At 43.0% G+C, this 22646-nt stretch overlaps 1 protein-coding gene and 1 non-coding gene across 14 annotated transcripts in view; one reads left to right on the top strand and one right to left on the bottom strand.

The window, feature by feature from the left end:
- Nucleotides 1-22646, bottom strand: part of RCBTB1 (RCC1 and BTB domain containing protein 1) — a 65569-nt gene that overhangs the window by 19374 nt on the left and 23549 nt on the right. For 3 of the 13 annotated variants that reach the window (XM_060287835.1, XM_030882334.3, XM_030882333.3), the window contains 5 exons: nt 14859-14934; nt 14574-14740; nt 13668-13818; nt 4608-4774; nt 1805-1963 (listed from right to left, as the gene is read on the bottom strand). In XM_060287835.1, the coding sequence (XP_060143818.1) occupies nt 1805-1963; nt 4608-4774; nt 13668-13818; nt 14574-14699 (603 nt within the window). In that variant the 5' untranslated portion in view covers nt 14700-14740; nt 14859-14934. Of the gene's footprint in view, nt 1-1804; nt 1964-4607; nt 4775-13667; nt 13819-14573; nt 14744-14858; nt 14935-22646 lie in introns of all 13 variants that reach the window. The other 10 variants (XM_060287833.2, XM_030882331.3, XM_030882329.3 and 7 more) reach the window with 5 other exon arrangements.
- LOC115866845 (U6 spliceosomal RNA) lies at nt 10712-10818 on the top strand. Its single transcript, XR_004044874.1, has one exon. It is a non-coding gene; the product is annotated as a U6 spliceosomal RNA (small nuclear RNA).

Raw genomic sequence — 22646 nt, 5'->3', positions numbered from 1 at the left:
AACAAGAGATGGTTACAAGCACTTTCAATGCCAGAAGTCTAATACGTTTGAACTTTCTGGGGAGAAATTTGGCAATAGCTATCAAAAATTCTAATGACATACTCCCTGACCCAGAAATCCTATTTCTGGGAAATTATTCTATAGACATACTTGCATGAGTGTGCAAAGATATACACACTCACAAACAGTAACACAGAAAAGCAGTGCAACAATGTTTATAAACAAATATAAAGAACAATTGGAAGGCCCATCAGGAGAGCTCTGGATGCGGGTCATGTCACAAGGAAAACCAACACCCATACAAAGAAAACTAAGCAACTATTATAATGGAAGCAACTATCAATGGTCTGATAATAGATTCAGGTAAAACATACGTTGTTAAGCAGAAAAGCTGCAGACTGGCCGAGAAAAGCAGTAGGTATAACAATCCCATTGTTTAAAGAAGGTACTTATACTCAACCATACATAACTAACTACAGAGAAAAGTCCAAAAGGATATACATCAAACTATTAACAAAACTGAAGGAAAGGTATTCACTTTTTACTTTGTATCTTTCATTTGTTTTCCTTTGTTGAAATAATCACATATAATTTTAAAATTAAATTCATTTTTTAAAATAAAGAAGTGGAAAATACTGGAATGGAGGATGTTAGATGACTATCCCAAGGAATTCGGAAGCCCTCTGGCGTGATATCAGGATTGATTCAAAAAGTGAGCTAGGGCTTCCCTGGTGGCGCAGTGGTCGAGAGTCCGCCTGTCGATGCAGGGGACGCGGGTTCGTGCCCCGGTCCGGGAGGATCCCACATGCCGCGGAGCAGCTGGGCCCGTGAGCCATGGCCGCTGAGCCTGCGCGTCCGGAGCCTGTGCTCCGCAACGGGAGAGGCCACAACAGTGAGAGGCCCGCGTACCGCAAAAAAAAAAAAAAAAAAAAGAAAAAAAAAGTGAGCTAACAAAGCCGAGCATTCAGTAAACTCTAAGCCACCCTCGCACCCCAATGCAGGACGCCGTACGTCTGTGTCCAAAGAAGCATCTTTGAATAATTTTTGTGCACTGAAACAGGCACAGGTGGTAACAAGTCCATTGACATAGAAGCTTCAACCAGAATTATTTTATAGAAATAACGATCAGCTCAAAGGTGACTATGGTAGAAGGTCACTGAAAGGTGGGTTTTTAAAAGTAGCCAATGACAATCAGGACCCAAAATTCTCCTTTTGCAAGTTGCTTCTTCCTGTGGACAAACATTCCAGATGTAGGTAGGTACAGAGCCTTCACGCCCATTAGAGTTACTGCTTATAAACATCACCAGCTAACTTTAAAGAGTGCACATTTCCTCTTGCCTTCTGAGATGGCCCGCACACTCTGTCAGTGGAGTGTGTTTCTCCCAGGGCCGCTCTCACTTTCTGAGATGGACCGCATTCTCTCTATGCAATGAGTATCTCTCTAAATAAACCTGCTTTCACTTAAAAAAGAAAAAAAAAGAGTGCATAGTTCACTTTTTCATTGGAAGAAAGAGGTAGTATTAAATTCTTTTATCTACTACATTAAACCACAAACAAATACCTATAAGCATTGGGCTATCTGGATCTGGCAAAAACACATTAGAACCTTTACTTGCAGATAAATCTTGGAATTTAAAAATTCATAATGAGGAGCAAACATCCTGTGGTTACAACCTCAATCAGTTAACTGTCTAAGGAGCTATGAAAACAAAGCACTCTTCCTTCCAGAATCTACCTGGAAAGAAAAGGACATTTCACTGAAGGAGGAGGTAGGAGGAGAAAGGGGGATGCAGACATCGCTCACCTCACCATTGTCCAGAACAGCCATGGACGAGGTCTGACCGCAGGCAATGCCAACCACCCTCTTAATATGTAAACAGTTTGTAACTTTGCGAGGAGTTGGTTGATTTGCTGTAGATCCTGATCCCACCTGGCCACAGTTGTTATAGCCCCAAGCAAACACCTACACAACGGAAGGGGAAAAGAAAAAGAAAGAGTAAGGGTGAAAATTCTACCTCTAACACACAATAACAATCATAAAATAAAAATAAACCCACTTAATGAGTACTTACAATGTGCTAAATGGTCCTAAGTGCTTTACATGCATTAACCCATCTAATCCTCATAGTAATCCTGTAAGATGACCCTGGGATAGGTACTAGTATCATCCCCATTTTATACATGTAAAATAGAAACAGGTTGAGTGACTTGCTTGAGACTCCACAGCTAGCAAGCAGAATTTACTACTAATCTGAACCCAGTCAGTCTAGCAGCGCTCTTAACCACTACGTTATACTGCCACTATAATTACGGCAGCTATATAGGATTTTTAATCCGGCATCAATAGGAAATGGGGTATATGCCACATAAGTATGCCACAGTGATATGAAAAAATCAGCCTAACTCTCTGGGCACAAATAGTCATTTTTTTTTCATCGAAACTTTTGAAACCATACTATGCTTTTCCCTCTCTCACTAATCACCAAAAGGAGACATTATATAAATTTTCCTGATGACACAAGCCTACCATCATTGTAATTATCAATCATAGTTCCACGTCCTAACACAGTCATGCTCACAAGTACTAAGGAGATGCTGTCCCTACAGGAATGACGTGGGGTTGTTAGGCTATTCTTGATGACATTTTCTGAGTTCTCGTTTGCTGTCTGTCAGCTCCAAGCAGCTCCCCTCCTCAACTGCATCCTGCTTACTTTTGGCCTGTGATCGGCCGTAACCTGAAAACCAGATTTCTAAGGGAGGGAGACACAAATAGAGCTCTACGCAAAGTTAAAGAAGAAAAACAAAACTAAAAATCACTTTAAGTTAATTATTAACTGAGCCTATCAAACAAGAGTGGGACCAGAGAGAAGAATTACAGAGGATGGGGGATGCTGGTAGCAGAGGAGATAACTTCCTCCATCACTAGGAGAATTTGTAAGGACCCCCTCACCCCCTTCACTTGCCTGTGGGAAGTGGTCCTCACACATCCTGAGTTCCGGCTTCCACAATTCTCTTTTCCTCTGCCAGCACTTTCTATCTAAGTTCACGTGTCTGAGGCTGCCCACGTGATGTCTTAAAACCCACGGCTGATGTCTTAAAAAGAATATGTGCTACAGGTTCATTTCATAGGCACGAAAGAAATAACCTGCCATACTTCCTGAAAGTGGATTCACAGGACTAGCTAGTGTAATAATGCAAATATTTATCCAAAGTAGCATATGCTTCAGGTTAAAATAAACCAGGAATCCAGGCTGCACAAATTAGCAAGTTCTAATTTCAACCATCATTCTTCTGCACTTCTTTTCAAATATCCCAAGTTCCCTTCCAATGCAGTTGCCTTTTATTTTAAAAATGGGGACGAGGGTTCCACTAACCAAGAAACAGACTAGGAACAGCAGATTCTGCACATAAAGCCTGCTAGGCCTGGCTCCAGCACATCCCAGCCATGAAACCTTGATCTCCCTAAGGTGCTTTGGTTTGTTCACCCATAACCTACCCTACTTAGTAAAATCACGGTAACAGCACTGAAGGACTTTAAACAGGGAACGATCTGATCTGATCTGCATTTCATAAATCACAGGGGGCAGAGAAGTAATACTGCACAGGCAGACCAACTAAAAAGCTATAGAATAAAAGAGACCATGGCAACAGTCCAGGAGATGACAAGGCCTGACCTAAGGTTATGGAGATGGAGAGGAACAAGACGATACAAAAGACTGGAAGGTAGCACCAACAGGATGAGTAACATTTAAGATAAGCATGGAACTTGGGGGGTGAACAGGTTGTTCAGAACCTACTGGAATGTTGGTAAAGTTATTTTCTATGACATCATTACATTTACTGAAAAACAAAATAGACCTTAGGGGATGGGGGTCATTAAAAAAACAAAAGTATAGAACACTGTCATACACATCTGATTTGTAATCTTAGCAAAAAGCATGAGACTCAACTGCCTTAAGAATTAACTCTACTGTCTTCAAAAGAGTGGTCCTGATCACACAATATAAGTTGTATTAGGAAAAGGGTTCATTCCCATACTGTTCTTAGCGACGCACACGGGGCTGCTATGTTCACACCATATCCAAGTACAAATATGGTCATTTTTTTTTGAAAAGCAAGGCACTTTCACAATAGCCAAAGGTAGAAATGACCCAAATATTCATCAACAGATAAATGGATAAACGAAATAGACAATGAAACATTATTCAGCTTTAAAAAGGAATGAAATTCTGCTGCAGGCTGCCACATGGATGAACCTGGAGGATATTATGCTGAGTGAAATAAAGGTGGTCACAGTGGACAAATACTGTATGATTCCACTCATGTGAGGTACCTAGAGTAGTCAAATTCTTAGAGATAGAAAGTAGAATGGTGCTTGCCAGGGGCTGGGAGTAAGAGAAAGGAGAGAGAGTTAATGTTTAACTGGTACAGAGTTTCAGTTTTGCAAGACGAAAAGAGTTCTGTGGATGGATGGTGGTGAGGGTAGCGTAACAATGTGAATATACTTGTCACTAAACTGTACACTTAAAAATGGTTAAGATGGTAAATTTTATGTTACATGTATTTTACCACAATTTAAAAATAAAGAATAAAGGCAGGGCACTTACCTCTCCATCAGCTGCCAGAGCCATTGAATGATGTGAGCCACAAGCTACTTCAACCACTTGCTTGATCAAGAGGTTGGTGCAGACTTGGATGGGAGCAATGCCTTGGTTGGTCGTCCCATTCCCAAGCTGGCTATATCCATTGTGGCCCCAGGCATAAACAACTCCATCTATACAGGATGGCCGCACACAAAGAATCAGCTCAAAGAAGAAACAGTAACCCCTGTACTTTGCTCAACTCATCTTCCAAGCTTAATTTCTTTTTGTGACATTGTGATTTATAAGAAATACGTATCTGGTCATCCAGATTACAAAAATACACTTATCTTGTATATTTAGTTTTCACCCACAGTTCCAGTCTCACAGCTCCCAAAACCGGTGGAATATCCTAAGTGTTGAGAACGATAAGGGTATCTTTTGTTATGTGACTGAGGTGACTTTTGGAAGCACCTAAGGACGATGGGTCTGTTGCCAGAAGAGCCAACCACAAGATGAGAGGGTTGGAGGGGAGAGGGGCTGGAGGCGGAATTAACTGCGACTACCAATGACTTAGACAATCATGACTATATAATGAAGCCTCCATAAAAACCCAAGAGGACAGCTAATTCTGGCCCCTGTTCAGAGAGCTGCCATGTCGGGGAACCAGAACACTTACATGTGCCACTGTGCCAGGCACCAGGCTCTACGAGGACAGAAGGTCCTTTCTTCGGGCTGTTAACTCATATCCTTTAATATCCTTTTATAATAATCAGTAATCTAGTGAGTAAATGGATTTTCTGGAGTGCCGGGAGCCATTCTAGCAGATTAATCAAGCCCAAGGAAGGAATTCCCTGTCGGTCCAGTGGTTAGGACTCTGTGCTTCCACTGCTGAGGGCCCGGGTTCGATCCCTGGTCGGGGAACTAAGATCCCACGTGCCACATGGCGGGGCCCAAAACAAAGGAAAACCCAAGGAGAGGGTCGCGGGAACCTCTGATTTGCAGCAGGTTAATCAGAAGCACAGGTAACAACCTGGGCTTGTGACCAACATCTGAAGTGGAGGGTGGTCTTGTGGGACTGAGCCCTTTACCAATGGAATCTGATTCTATCTCCGGATAGGTGGTATCAGAATTGTGTTGGATTCCTGGACACTGTGCTGCTACCCGAGAATTACTTCTTGTTGGGGGATGCGTGCGCGTGCGCGCACACACACACGCACACGCACGCACACACACACGCACACGCACGCGCGCGCGTGCACACACACACACAGAACTGGGTCCAGGAACTCTCTATTCAGTTGATGTCAGAAACAGGATTTGTAAGAACAGCCCTGGCTCACAGACACGTGGTTTTTGAAGACAAAGGATAAAAGGGCAAGGAATGAGGAACCTTTGATTCCCAGATGGCTACCTAGTCACCATGGTATGAAACTGCAGCTGTGGTGCAATCAGTTACTAAAGGTGAAAGTTACCAATGCCGTTTAGAAATGGGAGCAGACGCAACTCCCAAGGAGTTGGCTCAATGGATATATAAGGAAATGCAAAATAAGAAGCACACTAAATAAACAATCCCTGGGACTTCCCTGGTGGTCCAGTAGCCAAGACTCCACGCTCCCAATGCAGGGGGTCCGGGTTGAATCCCTGGTCAGGGAACTAGATCCCATGTGCTGCAACAAAGATCCCACATGCAGCAACGGAGCTCCTGCGTGCCACAACTAAGACCCAGCACAGCCAAATAAATAAATGAATACTTTTAAATCAGTAAATAAACAATTCCCCGCTTATTTCATATGCAAGAGCCAAAACAAAACAAAGGGCTTGGCCTTGATGCTGATTCAAGCTCAGATCTGGGTCAATCTGAGCTCCAGCCATTAGCCTCGAAGCTGCCTAGAAAGGGAAATGTTATGCAACAGAAAGTACCTCGAGTACCTCTGGGTCGCCAAGAAAATAGTTCCCATAGGAGAAGGGCAAAAACAAGAAACAACTGAAAGCAAGGGATATAAGTGTGAAGGAACCGGCCTGCTTTGAGGAGCAGCAGCAGCAGCTTCCTGAGGAACCTTTACTGAACCGGATTGTGAGAGGAACTAATTCAAGGGCTGTGTCGTTGACGTTGAAGGCTGCAGGGTGGAAGAGCATGTCTGCGTTGATGCAGGACCCACTGCTCTCTACTGAACAATCACAGGTGGCTGTACATGATCCAGACACTCAGGGGGTTATTCCCGAGCGGACAGCCAAGGTTGGTGGACTGGACGAAAGCCACTGTAAAGTCTGTTTATCCTGATGAGAGGGATTTCCCAGCTCCCCCTATTGATGCCAGGGGGAACACCCCAGATGAAGCAGCTGAGATGCTTCGTATGCAAGCCATGTGGGACTGGCTTTATGATGACTGGGATATTCACCCACTGAATATGCCCATTACCCAGATTACGGTAAATGCTGTGATTAAGGGGGTCCCTGTTACATGGGCACCTCATGTAACTTTACTGCTACAAAATCAAACAGTTTGAGACACCTTATCTAATTTGCTATCTCAACTTCCTCATAGGGGCCTTACTAAGAACATTAATTATGAAAATAGGGAAAGACAAAGGGGGGAGGATCAAGGGACTCACCCCAGCAGAGCGGAAGTCTTCAAACGGTTGTTACAAAGTGGGATGAATAAATCGGATGCTGATGCAGTTGAAACCAAGGTGTGGCTGCAGCACGACCAGAGACTGGTGAACCAATGGGACCCCATGTTGGTCTCTAAAATTAAAGGGCCCCAAACAAGTCCGCTCTATTTATCCCAGCTTGGAAGGCATTAAAAAGCCAGAAGGTAAAGATTAAGATAAGAAAATTGACCAGGATGCCCTGGGGCAATGGTAAGGAAGATTAATCAAGATAAAGATTGACCTAAAGGCCAGGATCTTCTGGCCCGACCCCCAGCAAGGCACCCAAGGGCATAAGCACATGTGTGGGTGAAACAGCCCTGGGGAGGAGAGGAAACTTTTCTGATACAGGACCCCAATGCACTGTGATTCCAAAACCTGTTGGTGAAGTCTTAACAGCTAAGGTTAGAATGGGGGATACAGATGGGTAACAGTTGATGGGACTCAAGTGAAAATCTGAATGAAAACTGGGGTTTTGGAACAGATTCTGTGTGATGTGGACGCATCCCCCTTACCTGAACGGAGTCTTGGGACATCGGACTGGGGACTGCTTCCCCAACCTAACATTGTAAAACAGAAGGCGTGTAAATCTGCCCTCAGGCCGGTTTTACTGGGCGCTAGATGGGAACCACTAGAACTGCCTGAGCCCGCACAGGTGCTGAACTTAAATATAGAACACCTTGTGGACAGAAAGAGCTCACCATTTTAATTAAAGCTGGAACACTGGTACCAATGCACTCACCGTACGGTAGCCCTGTGAGGCCTGGGGAACAGGCAGGTGGCTCCTAGGGGCTAACGGTAGGCTGTGGAGGCGTAAATAAAGTTGTGCCGCCTACAGCCTCAGCAGTTCCGGTCGTGGCTTCAGCCCCAAAGAAGATGCAGCAGGCCAGCAGAAGCCGGAACCCAGGGGCTGACCTTGCACGTGCTTCCTTCTCGATCTCAGAAAAAAGCCAGCAGCAGTTTGCCTTCATGTGGGGAGGATCCCAGTTTACTTTTACTGTGTCATCACAGGTTTATCTGAACTCACAAGCTTACGATCACAATTTGGTCAGAAGGGATGTGGACTTGACACAGGTCTCAAGTGCAATCATACACTATACTGATGACATTATGACCATGTTGGAAACTGAAGAGCAGGCAAGGAGTGATGTGAATGCCATGGTGACACACATGACCCACTGGGGCTGGTTAATAAATCCCACAGAGGTCCCAGGGCCTCCCCAACAGTAAAATTCTTAGGAATAACCTGCCGAAGCCACGAAGAACATTCCGCCAGAAGCTAAACTAAACTGCTGTCGCCACCCACCCCTAGGACCAAAGCAGCAGCAGCAAGCCAGCATTTGGGTGGTTTACCTGGCATTTGGAGAATACATCTTCCACATCTGGAAACCACGCTAGCTCCCATCTATAAGGTTACCCGAAAGACAGCAGTATCTGAGTGGGGACCTGCGCAAGAGCAGCCCGTGTCTGAATTAGCAGAGGGCGGCAGCTCTCCCAGGGCTTACGGGGCTTTACGGCCCCATCAGGTATGATTCTGAGGGTATCTGCCACCTGCACTCCGCAAGAGGAGCTTATGGCAAACCCGGGAGCACCTCCCAGCAGTGACCACTGGGATTTTAGACCAGAAAATTCCCAGATGCCGCTGTCTGGTACACACCATTTGAGAGAAAATTAGTAGCCTGGGCATTAATTGAGACTGCCTCAGTGATTGAAGGACATAAAATAATCATGAGACCTCAGATGCCCATAACATCCTGGGTGGTGTCGGAGAAGCCCTCTAATAAGAAAGGCGGTGATCCGAAGAGTTTCATAATAAAACAGAAATGGTTTACAGGGGAGCGTGCTGCTGGGGGGATGCAGACAGGCGTGAGCAGGGAGCCTCTTTTCATCTAGGACTGACTTTGGAGCTGCCTGAGGAGCTGCTGGAACCCACTGCCTTGTGGACATGCCCTGTGAAGCTCTAACTGAACACCAAAGAGCCGCTTGCTTTACAGACACAGTTCCAAGGTGAATGGACAATATCCCATTTGGAGAGCGCCCACGTTAAGACCAGTGGATGGCAAGACTGACTGAAGGAGTCAAGAATAAATCAGTGCAGTGGGCTGAACTGCAGGCTGTTTTCCGAGCAGTGATGGAAGAATTAAGCAATGGTAAAAACCCGTATGTTTGGGTCTTTACCAACTCATGGGCTATAGCCAATAGCCTGGCTGTATGGTCAGGTAGATGAGCAATGGAAACTAGACTGTTAAAGGGATGCCCACATGGGGCATGGCCCTATGGAATCACTCTGGGAATTTAAGAGGCACATTAAAGTAGGACACGTTGATGCCCATCACAAGAAGCTGACTGGAACCACCAAGTGGACCATTTGGTGCACTCCCTTGACGCGGCCACCTGGGTCCATGGAATGAATGGGCACGGTGGGGCTGCAGCAATGCAGAGGTGGGTTGAATCTAGACATATTTCTCTTGCACTTTGAGAGGCACAAAATGCCAACAAGAACCATTCTGTCAACAAGAGAGCCAGGGACTGCAGATGGCCATGGGGAAAACTCCCCGGGGGGAAGGCCACCCCCCCCCCCCCGCCGCCCCGAGCTAGCAAGGGGATTACACTGGAGCAATACCAGTAGCCTCAGGGGCTATAAATGGGATCCTAACAGGAAGAGATCCTTTACTCTGGACTGAGCCTTGCATACCAGGTAGTAGAGGCAAATACTCAAAATAGTATAAAGGACTGGAACAGAAAATACTGTACCTTTTTTTTCTTTTTGCTCAGACAAATCACTGATCAATGGCATGGGTAAAATAAAGGCATTTTAAAACAGTGTCTCAAAGATTTCTCTCACACCTGCTTCCTTGAGAAGCTACTAGGGATGTGTTTCACCCAAATGAGGGTATAATCCAAGGAGGAAGACACAGGACACAAAAAATAGGGGATCCAGAAAGGACAAAGGATCCAGAAAGGACAAAGGATCCAGAAAGAACAAAGAAGGGACATCCGAGGATGACGGTGAAATGAAGTTTTAGGCCGACGGCTGTGCAACAGCCTAGAGTGACCAGTCCAGGCTAGAGTAGGGCGATAGAACACTCCGGAGATGTACTGATATGCTCAGAGGTGCCCAGAAGCAACACTGTGCTATAGGGACTTCCCTGGTGGCGCAGTGGTTAAGAATCTGCCTGCTAACCCAGGGTACACGGGTTCGAGCCCTGGTCTGGGAAGATCCCACATGCCGCAGAGCAACAAAGCCCTTGCGCCACAACTACTGAGCCTGCACTCTAGAGCCCGCGCGTCACAACTACTGAAGCCTGCGCGCCTAGAGCCTATGTTCTGCAACAAGAGAAGCCACCATGATGAGAAGCCCAGGCACTGCAACGAACAGTAGCCCCCACTCGCTGCAACCAGAGAAACCCCGCACACAGCAACGAAGACTCAACACAGCCAAAAATAAAATAAAATTAAAAATTAAAAAAAAAAATACTGGTGCTCGCTTCAGCAGCACATATACTAAAATTGGAACGATACAGAGAAGATTACTATGTCCCCTGCGCAAATATGACACGCAAATTTGTGAAGCATTCCATATTTTTGTAGTGAGGTGGATGGACCTAGAGTCTGTCATACAGAGTGAAGTAAGTCAGAAGAGAAAAACAAATACCGTATGCTAACACATATACGTGGAATTAAAAAAAAAAAATGTTACGAAGAACCTAGGGGCAGGACGGGAATAAAGATGCAGACCTACTAGAGAATGGACTCGAGGACACGGGGAGGGGAAAGGGTAAGCCGGGACAAAGTGAGAGAGTGGCATGAACATACATACACTACCAAATGTAAAATAGCTAGCTAGTGGGAAGCAGCCGCATAGCAAAGGGAGATCAGCTCGGTGCTCTGTGACCACCTAGAGGGGTGGGATAGGGAGGGTGGGAGGGAGACACAAGATGGAGGAGATATGGGGATGTATGTATATGTATAGCTGATTCACTTTGTTATAAAGCAGAAACTAATACACATTGTAAAGCAATTATACTCCAATAAAGATGCTAAAAAAAAAAAAAATACTGCGCTATAGAAGAGTTCCAGCATACATTTATGAAAAACAAGTAAGCCCAGGAAAACAAACAGTTGTATAAGAAAGGAGATGGCTCAGCTATAAATAATACTTATCGACTCCTAGTAATGTGAACACTGAATACTGATTTAACCAAAGTGGTGATATCCCTATAGTGACGCAATAAGGTGAGGGAAGGTAGGAGAAAGAGAGCTAAATTCTATCTGCTGTTACAAAAAGTCAAAGGATAATATCTAAAGTAAAAAAATTCAGAAATAGCAGTATAAGCATGTTAATTTAAAAATATGAGAGTAAATACCAGAAAAAAACACCTGAAGGAGTTAAAAAGTAATTCCACCTGAATAGCAGTTTCTAAGAGTAAGGAGGAGTGAGACAGAGTCCTGTTTTCTACTAAAACCCATATACTATTTGATGGTTTAAAGTGTTAAACTGTTTTTAAACTATGTGACTATTTGTAATACTTATAAAATACACACAAATATATGTACCATACATACATTAAACATCCTATATATCATGTATCATATGTATGTTGTATTAAATGTATTCTAACAATCAAAACTGAATTAAAAACAAAAAGAAGACTATTCCCACAAGAAAACCAGTTATTTGGGCTTCCCTGGTGACGCAGTGGTTGAGAGTCCACCTGCCGATGCAGGGGACGCGGGTTCGTGCCCCGGTCCGGGAAGATCCCACATGCCGCAGAGCGGCTGGGTTCGTGAGCCATGGCCGCTGGGCCTGCGCGTCCGGAGCCTGTGCTCCAAAACGGGAGGGGCCACAGCAGTGAGAGGCCCGCGTACCGCAAAAAAAAAAAAAAAAAAACAACAGTTATTTATATTTGTGTTTTATGTTTATTTATATCTTAATTGTAACATTCAAGACAGTCAAAACTGTAGGATCTGGACTCTGAAAATAATTCCAGAAGAAAAGTTATAGTTGCCCAAGGTCATTACTTTGAAGAAAACCAAGAATCCGAATGCATGTGTTTCTGTATGTTTGCTCCAGAAAAAACTGCTTCAGTATTTTATGGTCAGAAATCAATGCCTCATTAAAATTAACATGTGTTAGGAAAACATTAAATCATCAGGTCACAATGGATGACAAGCTGAACCAGTCTGCAAAGAAGCAACTGCTTGAAAGACCCCGTGTGATGCCGGAAGGCATGATGACACAATGCAGAGGCAAGATAATCACCTCATTATACTCCACACCAGTTCCACTCTTACCAGACAATCATGCTCACATCTGGATCTCACAGCCTGAGAAAGATGTGGAGAACTTGGGAGTGGATTCAGATGTAAGTTAAAGGCTGTTAAAAAGCTCAATACCAAGACCCACGGCAACATCCAATTAAGCTGTGATTCCCCAGGCTAGAGACAGAAAGGTGGAGAAGCAAACGCTCCCACGTGCGCCCTACAGTTTACCCAACAAAAGGCTAGAGAGCAAGAACTAATGTGCCTAAAACATAAAGGGAAGAAGCTGGGTTATATACGACAGATTTTCAGAGAGCTCTGGGTGCCCACAGTACAGATAAATCACCAAGGAAGAATGCGCAGGCCCCTCTGGTGATCTTGGGGAGGCAGAGAGGAAAAGAAGAATCCACCCCACATTCTTTCCATATGGCACCCACACGAATGCCAAGGAAAGAACTGAGATTTCTTGAATTCAAGATTCACACAAGGAAAACCAGTACTAACTGTGTTTTTAAAAATGTACCAAGTGGGCTTCCCTAGTGGCACAGTGGTTAAGAATCCGCCTGCCAATGCATGGGACACGGGTTTGAGCCCTGGTCCGGGAGGATCCCACATGCCACGGAGCAACTAACCTTGTGCGCCGCAACTACTAAGCCTGCGCTCTAGAGCCTGTGAGCCACAACTACTAAAGCCCGCACGTGTGCCTAGAGCCCGTGGTCCCCAACAAGAGAAGCCACTGCAATGACAAGCCCATGCACCGCAACGAAGAGGAGACCCCTCTCGCCGCAACTAGAGAAAGCCCACACACAGCAACAAAGATCCAACGCAGCCAAAAAAAAAAAAAAAAGTACCGAGTAAAACCTGGACGTTGCCTTGCTACAACAATTCACTGAAAAATTAGGCTGAAGGACCACTTCATCTGCTATAGTTCATCTTCCACAACTTTACATAAGTTGTCGAAAGCCTCAAAAGTTTGCTTAAATTGCAAGTCATCCTATGGCTGTTCCAGAGGGAGCCTGAAGTGTTTAACTTTTACCTGTTTTGTGTACTTCCGCTCAGAAATTAAGACACAGATCATTCAAAATCCAATATCTGATACAAACCCAACACCCCTTAGCTTAGAATTAACTGCTCGATTTCCCACAAACAGAAGCTGGACTTATTCCCACTTTACCTTCGGTGCTGAGAAGAACATGCGGTCCACTCCCATAACTAAGGCTCTTAATCTTCTTTCCACATAAGGCTTCCAGCTTTTTGGGCACAAGTGTACTCTGGTTATCTCCAGTTCCTAGACAGTTACTGTAGTTCAGTCCAAATACAAAGACCTGGGAAACAAATAGTTCTGTCTGAGTCACTTGGCCTACATTTATACAAAAGGTCCCTTCTCCACTCTGAATATAAGACACACTAAAACTCAGTTTGACAGCTCAGTAGCTAGGAAGAGACTGACATGGTTGTTAAGAAACATTCAGGGCTTCACTGGTGGCGCAGTGGTTAAGAATCCGCCTGCCAATGCAGGGGACACGGGTTCGATCTGTGGTTCGGGAAGATCCCACATGCTACAGAGCAACTAAGCCTGTGCGCCACAACTACTGAACCTGTGCTCTAGAGCCCACGAGCCACAACTACTGAAGCCCATGTGCCACAACTACTGAAGCCTGCACGCCTAGAGCCCGTGCTCGACAACAAGAGAAGCCACCGCGATGAGAAGCCCTCGCACCGCAACGAAGAGTAGCCCCCGCTCGCGGCAAGTAGACAAAGTCCACGCACAGCAACGGAAGACTCAATGCAGCCAATCAATCAATCAATAAAATCTATTAAAAGAAAAAAGAAACATTCAACGTCTGCTGACTAAAGTTTTAGAATATTTGGCTATACTATGAAACTCAAACAGTAGTAGGGATGAGGGGTATTAAATCAAGAAACTGAAAGAAAAGACAAATTCTATCAAAGACAACCATCTTTTTGGATTTTAGGCTCTCTTCATGCCCCACTTTTTCTCAGTCTTCACAATGCACACTTTAAAGCTCAACCCCAAATAAGCCCTAAAATTAAGCCCTGGGTTTTGAGAGATGCTTACCTCGTCATTGTCAGTAACATACAGTGCTTCGTTGGCTGAGGTGCCGAAGACACAAGCCTTCCGAATAGATGCAATTTCTTGAGGTGAGAGCAGAGTGAAGATTGGCCACTTTCCTACATCCACCATGACTCTGGTTTCAAGTAATTCCTAAAAATAAGCCGACATCTCTGCTGTAACAAACAAACAAAATTCCAAAATAAAAAATTAAATAACCACTAAACTAGAACAAAAAAAGACAATGTTAATACAAGGAAACAAAAGCTAATTTCAGAATAAACCACCTACTTTTGGTTAAATGGATCGCTCACTTGCCCCAGCAACGTGTCCAATCCTTCCTCTACCTTCAAACCTGTGCCTTTTCCTGTAACGGGAGGAACAACGTGCTGGAACCAACTGTCTGTCTTGCCCACTTACAAGTCAGTGCTCATCTGTCACATACATGTTTATGTGCAACCCGACAGCAGACAATGGAGAGAAGACATGCCAACTAGATGAAACCAAGGTCTTGTCAGGTATTTTCCCCTCCAGGGTACTGAGATAAAGTTAAAGGTTACAATACTCATTTGTCTAAGGCAGTTAATTCTCAACTAGGAGTGTGTGTGTGTTATAAAAATCAGAATCATTATTTCTACCTCCCTACTCTCCCACTACCACCCACAGGATGCCCTGAAAGACCCTCATCCCTTGTAGAAAATCACTGCCACACTGAGCCACTGTTTAATGATAGAAATGGGACATCCCTCAGATAGCCTGGAGCGGCAAAAACATTAAGAAGCAGTAGCCTAAGATTTACTGGATGAAAACATAAAAGAAAGTATTATGTTCTATTCCTAATTTATATGACCACATAGATACATGGACATTTCATTTCACACGGAGAAAAGTTACATGAACAAGGGTAAGAGAATTCACCCTCATCTTGGTGTCAGAGCTGATGACTACAGAATTCATGCAAGCAGCAATTAGCTTAAAGAGCACCCTATAAAATGTAGAGCTATGTATAAATTTCCACAAAACTCTAAATTTGAACTGTTTAAGAAGTTTTACACAAAGAATCCTGGTCATAGTTCCAATTCTTCGAGAGTTAAAAAGTATTTCTAGAAAGTCCAGGGGGCTGCCCAAAGCACAAAACCTATCATGCCAAGTGAGTTTCCATTCTGGCTCTCACCTCTGGAAACTGAAACAGAACCAAGCAGTTGATAAACACAACCAGGGTTTCCTCATGGGCTACATAACTCATAATAACTCGGGAAGTTCCTTCCCGCCCACCCTCTTTTCAGACCTCTAAAATTAGCCAAGCGAGCCAAGGTCTTTCTGGCCTCAGAACCTCCAACAGTACCTACAGAAGAGATCCCTGGGGCTTGGGCTTACTTAGCCAGGGCCTCAGTTTCCACTGCCGAGGGAGGTTTTATCCATCAGCACCAGCTTGGATGACAAGGACCAGATGCTTGCAATACCCCAAGGATCACAGCGCATATTCAATAAGCATTAAACACCATCAGGACAGGCTGGTCCCTATCACTGCATAGCCAGACTCCTGGACTAACATTTGAATGTTCTGAAAAGTGTGCATGAATGTGTATGTATGTGCGTGCGTGCGTGTGTGTGTGTGTGTTGGTGGAAAGAGATAAAGGATTTCGGGGAGGGTAAAAACTAATACATAAACATGTTAAAAAATTTTTGTTTCAAATGGTACAAAAGGATAGAGGAAAGTAAGTCTCTCTACCATCCCTCCCCAACCCACTCCTCAAAGGAAACCACTGAAACAGTTGATTCTAATTCCTTCCACAGTGTAGACTTACATAGCATTATACGTGTGAGTGTGTGGAAGCTTCCCCCGCTGCCACTTAACAGTACATCTTTGAAATCATTCCTATTAGCACATAGAAGAATTACTTCATTTCTTTTCAATGGTTCTACAGAGCATTCCATGACATCGATTTAACAGCTTACCTGTTTCTACTGGGAGACATTTAAGTCACTTCCAGTCTGTTGCTAACATGAACAATACTGAAACTACTGTTTGCATACATTATATACATGTCTTTTTAATATATGTTTCTAACATAAATTCCTAAAACTGGAATTGCAGGGTCCAAGTCTAATAGCTGTTTCACCTTTAATAGCTATTTCAAATTGTCCTCTACTAAAGCAGTACCAATACATAAAAGAACCATCCATGCTGGCAGCCCCTTTCACCTGCAGCCTTGCTCACAGTGTGTTATCACGGTGTCTCAGTTTTGTTTAAACTTTAATTTCTCTTATGATGAGTGAGGTTGGGATAATTTTTTAAAAATAATCACAGTCATAGCAACAATAACAACTGACACTTCTTGAGTATTATGTGCCAAGCACTGTTCCAAGTACTTTACATTTATTAATTCATTTAATCCTCACTTTATAGACAAGGAAATGGAGGTAAAGAGACTTTAAGAGTTTGCTCAAACTAGTAAGTGGCAGATTCGGGACCTGAAGACACGCCACCCGGAGCCAGCATGTGTACCCTTCACCTCTCGGTCTCATGTGATTAAGAGTCCAGGTGCCATTCTTTTACATAAAGTCCCTATTTTTCCTACTGGACTGCCATTCTTTTCTTTGTTCTTGATTTATAAATGTTCTTTGTATGGTAAGAAGATTGTCTTAAATGCTTTTAGAAGTAATAGAAAAGATGCCCCCCAAGGGCTTCCCTGGTGGCACAGTGATTAAGAATCTGCCTGCCAATACAGCGGACATGGGTTCGAGCCCTGGTCTGAGAAGATCCCACATGCTGCAGAGCAACGAAGCCCGTGCACCACAACTACTGAGCCTGCGCTCTAGAGCCCACGAGCCACAACTACTGAAGCCCGCGCGCCTAGAGCCCATGCTCCCCAAGAGAAGCCACTGCAATGAGAAGCCCACACACCACAACGAAGAGTAGCCCCCGCTCTCCGCAACTAATGAAAGCCCACGCGCAGCAATGAAGACCCAATGCAGCCGAAAATAAATAAATAAATTTATTAAAAAAAACAACAGAGGGGGAAAACATAAGAAATGAAACAATGTGAATATCTATAAGCAGGTAGATAAATTCCAAGAAAATCCAGATGCCTATTTTCCTAGAATATGAACTGTATCAAAGCCTGTATCAAAGTGTATCAAAATTTAATATTTTATGGTAATATACAATTACATTTTAGATGGGGGGAATAATTACATTGGCCAAAAATATGATTCACCACCTTTAACATTATAACACAAAAGGATATTACCATTCAAAGTTATACAACTTCCTGACAGCACTATAATCATTCTGAAGTCATTAATCACTATACAGGCAACTCTGCCCTAAGGGTTTGGTAATCTGCTGAAAAATAATCAAGCTAACTTGCATAATGATGGCTTATTATACAAACTGAGTCTACCCATTGCTAAATTACTTGAAGCATTATTTAACAAGACATTTCTCCAAACACTTGTAACTTGAGAGTCAATATAAAAGCCAAGTCATATATCTTCCATGTCCACACCCTTCATAAAATCAGAAAGCATCACCAGTACCCCTGGCCTGGTAGAAAGGACAGAGATTGCTGAGGACTGGGTTTTAGTCCCAGGTTTACTTTTTTCTTTTTTGCGGTACGTGGGCCTCTCACTGTTGTGGCCTCTCCCGTTGCGGAGCACAGGCTCCGGACGCGCAGGCTCAGCAGCCACGGCTCACGAGCCCAGCCTTTCCGCGGCACGTGGGATCCTCCCGGACCGGGGCACAAACCCGTGTCCCCTGCATCGGCAGGCGGACTCTCAACCACTGCGCCACCAGGGAAGCCCCCCAGGTTTACTTTTAATCAAAAGTAACCATGATAACCTTCCTGAGCCTGAGTTTCCCAAAAAGCTGTTCTATAAAAATCTACAATTTTATGTTAAACATGTAAGGAAGAAGTTATGTGGATTTATGAATGCATGAGAACAACAAAGGCAGTAACACTGGCCAAGCAACAAATTTACTGCTAGCAACTCAAGAAGTTAGTAGGATTCAGCAGTAATTAACCAAGTGCCTAAAGAAAGATAATCCAATGTTTTCCCTTCCCATGTTACTGTGCATCAAAAGGGAAGATGCTAACAAAAAGCTAAACTATGTGCTTATTCTCAAGTAAAAAACAAAAACAAACCAAAAACCCCACAAAAACCAAAAGTACTCTGTAAGACTGAAGTATGTTATAAAACAATATGTACTGGGACTTCCTGGGTGGCACAGTGTTAAGAATCCGCTTGCCAATGCAGGGGACACAGGTTCAAGCCCTGGTCCGGGAAGATCCCACATGCCGGTGGAGCAACTAAGCCCATGCGCCAGAACTACTGAGCCTGTGCTCTAGAGCCCGCGTGCCACAACTACTGAAGCCCATGCGCCTAGAGCCAGTGCTCTGCAACGAGAAGCCACAGCAATGAGAAGCCCGCGCACCACAATGAAGAGTAGCCCCCATTTGCCGCAACTAGAGAAAGCCTGCGTGCAGCAACGAAGACCCAACGCAGCCAAAAATAAAATAAAATAAATAAATTTATATAAAAAAACAATGTGTACTACGTGAATACAATTTTTTTAAGTATAACGTATAAAGAAAAAGGATATACACACACCAAAATGTACTTCATTGGAGAGATTAGAGGTGATATTTTCTTCTGTTTAAATATATTCCAAATTTCTGTAACATACACTTTGTGATCAAAAATATTTTATTTTATTTAACATCTTTATTGGAGTATAATCGCTTTACAATGGTGTGTTAGTTTCTGCTGCATAACAGAGTGAATCAGCTATACCTATACACATATCCCCATATCTCCTCCCTCTTGCGTCTCCCTCCCACCCTCCCTATCCCACCCCTCTAGGTGGTCACAAAGCACGGAGCTGATCTCCCTGTGCTATGCGGCTGCTTCCCACTAGCTACCTATTTTACGTTTGGTAGTGTATATACATCCATGCCACTCTCACTTCGTCCCAGCTTACCCTTCCCCCTCCCCGTGTCCTCAAGTCCATTCTCTACGTCTGCATCTTTATTCCTGTCCTAAGTATTTTAAATGAAACTAAAGCTTAGTTATTTTAATTATGCTTACCCCCTAAGCTGTTAAAAGTTTTAAGAGGTATTCTTGCTTTCAATTCACAACCTAGGGTGGCAGAATGTTTCAGGCAAATCTGTAAAATGAGTTTTTAATATAAACTTAAATGTAGAAGGTGTGAATGTAAAAGGGTACAGCCAACATGGAAAACATTATGGAAGCTCCTCAAAAATTAAACATAGAATTACCATTTGATCTAGCAACTCCACTCCTAGTGTAAAGATTTTAAAGCAGGGACTCCAGATAGTTGTACACCAATGTTCAAAGCAACATTATTCACAACAGCCAGAAGATGGAAAACCCAAATATCTATCAACAGATAAATGGATAAACAAAATGTGGTATCTACCTACAACGGAATGTTACTCAGCCTTGAAATGAAATACTGACACACAGTACAATAGGAATGAACCTTCAAGACATTATGCTAAGCGAAATACGCCAGACACAAAAGAATAAATACTGTATGAGTCCACTTACACAAGGTACCTAGAGTAGTTAAATTCACGGAGACAGAGTAGAATGAGGTTGCCAGGGCCTAGGTGGTATGGGTTTGGGGAGTTATTATTTAATAGATACAGAATTTCAGTCAGGATGATGAGAAAGTTCTGGAGACTGAGAACGATGACACTGGCATAACTTAATGTCATTAAACCGTATACTTAGAAACGGTTAAAATGATAAATTTAATGTTATGTATATTTTACCACAACTTTTAAAAATCAAATAATGATCCCATGGGCTTTTATCAAGCCTGTATTAATAAACTCAAAGATGCATTTTTAAAAATTAAATGTAGAAGTTTCAGACCTAAAAAATAATTCTGGGAAAGTATAATCATAATTCTGTCTTGGGAAGGCAAGCTCAGATTAGGGAAATTCTGAATGGAACATTTCTAAAAGAAATATCACCTTCTTAGAACTTACAGCAATTCAAACTAGACCAAACGAATTGCCTCGATGAACAGGTCCTTCCAGGGCTTGATGGATAATCATAAAAATGAGTTGTAATTAGCATGTCAGTTATGTTAAGTAGTTAACTTGTGAAGTTCAATGAGATAGTGACTTTTTTGCATTATTTTTATTCATTATTTTATTTAGGAAATACTTTCTCATAAATAGCACTGACATGTTCAGACTGAATTATCACTCATGCATTAACAGGTGAATCAATGATTTTTTTGCTCTATGGAGATAAAGCAAGGACAGAAGAACAGAAAAGAAAAATGGAAGCAGAGATTGGAAAAGAGTTTAATGCTCTCAAAGGATAATATGCCAACCCACTTGGATCTCCATATTTTCTTTGGCACTTGAAAATACATCCTGTGTTCCCACAGACTAACTCTGTGTCCATTAGTACTACAGATCTATATCCCATTCCCTGGGATGGCTTTTCCTAGCGACTGGCACTGTCCCTCAGAGAGCTGGTGGCATGGGGAAGAAAAGGTTATTTCATTTTACACTCTGAAAGCAAATTCAATCAAGAGGACAAACACAGACCTTCCAACTTTAGAAATCTACATCTAGAACTGGAAGACTGAAGGAGTAATGTAGCAGCCAATCTTTTGAACCCTCTAAGAGCACATTTGTTTTCCCTTCCCCTAAGAACCAAGTGTTAAGAGAGGGTGAGGGGAAGGCTTTGTTTTACTGATCCAGCAAAAATATATTTGAATATGTCTAGAGAGTTTAAAAAACAACATGAAATAAAGAAAATAATATAGGAAAACTTTGTTTTTGATGAAATAATGGTCTCAATACTAAACAATACCAGAAATTTAGGGTTGCCTCGTAAGCCAGCACGTGGCTTCACAGAGACCTCAACGCCCAAATTCTAACCAGGTGTATTTGGCGCAAAGGAGACTGATGTTACTGATGAGACTTTACACCTCCCAACCCATGTTCTGCTGACCTAAGAGCTTGCTAAGGAAAAGAGGTCAAAACAGAGTGAGCAACCCAGAACTGGTTAGCCCCGAGATTCTGACTGCTTTTCTGGTGTCATCCTTCGGGCATGAAGTGACTTGTATCATTCTTTATCTTGGAAGCTGATATCCTCACAGGAAACATGAAGGACTCTGAGTGTTGGGACAATCCATTGAAAATGGCCTGTATGTTCCTCAGCACACAAGCCATAGCCAGGTTTAGACTATTTGAAACAGCAATGTCAAATATGAAAAATGATTTTTTAATGGCAAAAAAACTTTAATTAAAGCACTTACACATAAACTGAAGATTCCTAATAGAGGTTTCTCTATTTTCATAAACTGGATGGGTGATGATTTTACTTCTCAGTTTAGTTGCTAACCCGCCTTACAACAGGAATTTATAGTTAATGAGCTACTGATAAAGTCTAAGATGCCTTGCCAAAAAAACCTCTGCCGTTATGATAATGTGAACAAAATGATAGTATATATTAATTCTTCTGACAATGACCCCATATACAATAATGCGGGGGGAAATCATAAAGCAATACAATCATGGCCCCTGCCTCTGAGGAACTTCAGGACTAACAGAAAGTCAATCCTAGTAAGTGGAAACCTAGAATGCAAATGCAGTGAAACAACTAAGCAAGCACTGAGATGCAACATGCAAACATATAGCCCACGTGATACATGCAAATGGAAAAAAAATATGTGCACAACAATTACTATATAAAAATTATGTCTCCCAGAAAACTGTTACATGAAATCCCAGAACTCAAATTCTCAGTATTGTAAGCATATGACAAAATGTAAGCATTTCCTCAGTGAAGATCATCCGGGTTTCCTGCAGGAACAAGTGCTTTTTCATAGCCTTCTTCCTTTTTCACCAACAGAAGTTCCCATTTGAAGACAAAAGATTTAAGGGTGTGGCCATCTTTCCCTATTTTTGAGTACATTATATTTCAATTCTAAGAAAACTTTCAAACAGAGGAAACAGGAATAGGGTTTGGGGTAAACTTCTGGGGCACAACTTTACAACTCATTATGTCATATATCCACGCTACAGC

The sequence above is a fragment of the Globicephala melas genome, chromosome 18 (assembly GCF_963455315.2).
Source record: "Globicephala melas chromosome 18, mGloMel1.2, whole genome shotgun sequence".
Taxonomy (NCBI): domain Eukaryota; kingdom Metazoa; phylum Chordata; class Mammalia; order Artiodactyla; family Delphinidae; genus Globicephala; species Globicephala melas.
This window is presented reverse-complemented; position numbering and strand designations above follow the sequence as displayed.